General features: G+C 40.2%; 1 protein-coding gene across 1 annotated transcript; it reads right to left on the bottom strand.

Moving 5' to 3' along the window:
• Positions 1-232: 232 nt before the first annotated feature.
• LOC147358713 (olfactory receptor 8K1) lies at positions 233-1,174 on the bottom strand. The gene has a single exon (XM_086342123.1). It carries the CDS (start codon positions 1,172-1,174, stop codon positions 233-235), a length of 942 nt encoding a protein of 313 aa, XP_086198249.1.
• Positions 1,175-1,947: the final 773 nt, after the last annotated feature.

Here is a 1,947-nt window from a genome sequence, read left to right as displayed (position 1 = left end):
AATATGATCTTGAAAATCACTTGAGACTTAATCATCTGACACCATGTTTATTCAGGTGAGGTGGAGAAGAGTCCTGGGAGATATGAAAGGAAGCATTTTATCCTGAAAAAGATGAAACAATGTGGTAAAACATTTTTATTTTTGATGCTTTCATTGGACTGATAGAGCTTTCTACAAGGATTTTGGACCCACATTTGCAACTTGTATTAAGATATTAGTTGGGAATTTTGCATCAGTTGGTTAAAGTTCTCCTCAGAGCATCTTTTACTTCTTTGTTCCTTAGGCCATAGATCAATGGATTGAGCATAGGGATCACCAGAGTGTAAAAGACAGAGGCCATTTTATCAACAGCAAAAGTATGGCTGGACTTGGGTTGCAGGTACACAAACAGTAATGTCCCATAGAACACGACCACCGCTGTCAGATGTGAACTACAGGTGGAGAAGGCTTTGTACCTCCCCTTGCTTGAGTTCATTCTGAGAATGGCCACCAGAATGAACATATAGGATACAAGAACAATCAAGAGGGAACAGAGCAAATTGCAGCCTGAAAAGATCAAGATGATCAATTCTAACTCATGTGTGTCAGAACAGAGCAGAGATATCAGAGGGACAGAGTCACAGTAAAAATAACTGATGACATTAGAGCCACAGAAGGACAATTTAAATAACTTAAGGGTGAGAAATAGTGACACAAAGGTGCTGTAGAGGTAGGGAGTAAGTACCAGCGCCCAACACACTTTCTGTGCCATGATGACCACGTAGAGAAGAGGTTTGCAGATGGCTACATAGCGGTCATAGGCCATTGCTGATAGAATGAAGAGTTCAGTGATAATGAAAGTCTCAAAGAATGCCAGTTGGGTGGCACACCAATTGTAGGAAATTGTATTTTTGTGCACCACAAAGTTGACCATCATTTTTGGGCCAATGACAGTGGAGTAACCAAGATCAGTAATTGACAAATGTCTAAGGAAAAAGTACATGGGAGTATGTAGCTTGGAGTCCAAATGGGTCAGGATAACCATACCCAGATTTCCTGTCACTGTGACCAAGTAGATGACCAGGAAGATCCCAAAGAGAGGCGCCTGCAGCTCAGGACTGTCTGTGATCCCCGTAAGAACAAACTCAGTCACCTTGTGCATGGCAGTATGATTGTGTTTCTCCATGGGGTCCATCCTGGTTACCTGGGTATAAAATCAATACTTTGTACTTGCAGTGCTATCATCTAGGAGAATTTAATACATTATATGTGAGTCCTTTTCTTTGTCTAAAATTATAAATACAGATTCATCTTCTCATCAGGTCAAGACTACACCTACCTATATTCACATTGCAATGTAAGTGCATAACGATCAGCTTTTTAAATTGTTATGTAAGTTCTGATATTAACCTTTTCATTGCTGAGACAATAGATTTCAAAGATATAATCTCAAATAAACATATTTCTAGCTAAACACTTAGATAAATAGCTGGGCTGTCCTATCCATGAAATTTCCCTTTTAGAAAGCCCTGAATGATATAAGTAACTGCCAGCTTGATTGACCCTACATTTCCCTTTCTGAATTTTATAACTCCTGCTCTTATGTTTTAAATTAACCAACAAAAATTTAATGTAGGCACCCCATCCTTGATCACAACAAAGGCAGAACCATGCTGTCTTCTCTTACTCTCATTCTTTCTCTCTTTCTCTCCTTAACCTCTCTCTGTGGCCTTGGGTGTGCCACGTACCCTCCAGAATGTAACAAGGCTTGTTTTTCAAAGTTACCTGATACTTGTTGCTGAGATGCATCTTGCAATAATAAAAGAATCACAAGTGATCTTCCAGCCACAGCACTGGCTTTAATCAGGGAAATGTCTGTGCAGCTCACCACAAATAATAGGGACCACTTGAGTGCCCACAGGAAGTCCTCGCTGATAGGATCTCTATCAACAGGCTGAGACCAACACA

The sequence above is a fragment of the Bos grunniens genome, chromosome 15 (assembly GCF_055505025.1).
Source record: "Bos grunniens cultivar Pamir isolate PY7600 chromosome 15, Bosgru_T2T1.0, whole genome shotgun sequence".
Taxonomy (NCBI): Eukaryota; Metazoa; Chordata; class Mammalia; order Artiodactyla; family Bovidae; genus Bos; species Bos grunniens.
This window is presented reverse-complemented; position numbering and strand designations above follow the sequence as displayed.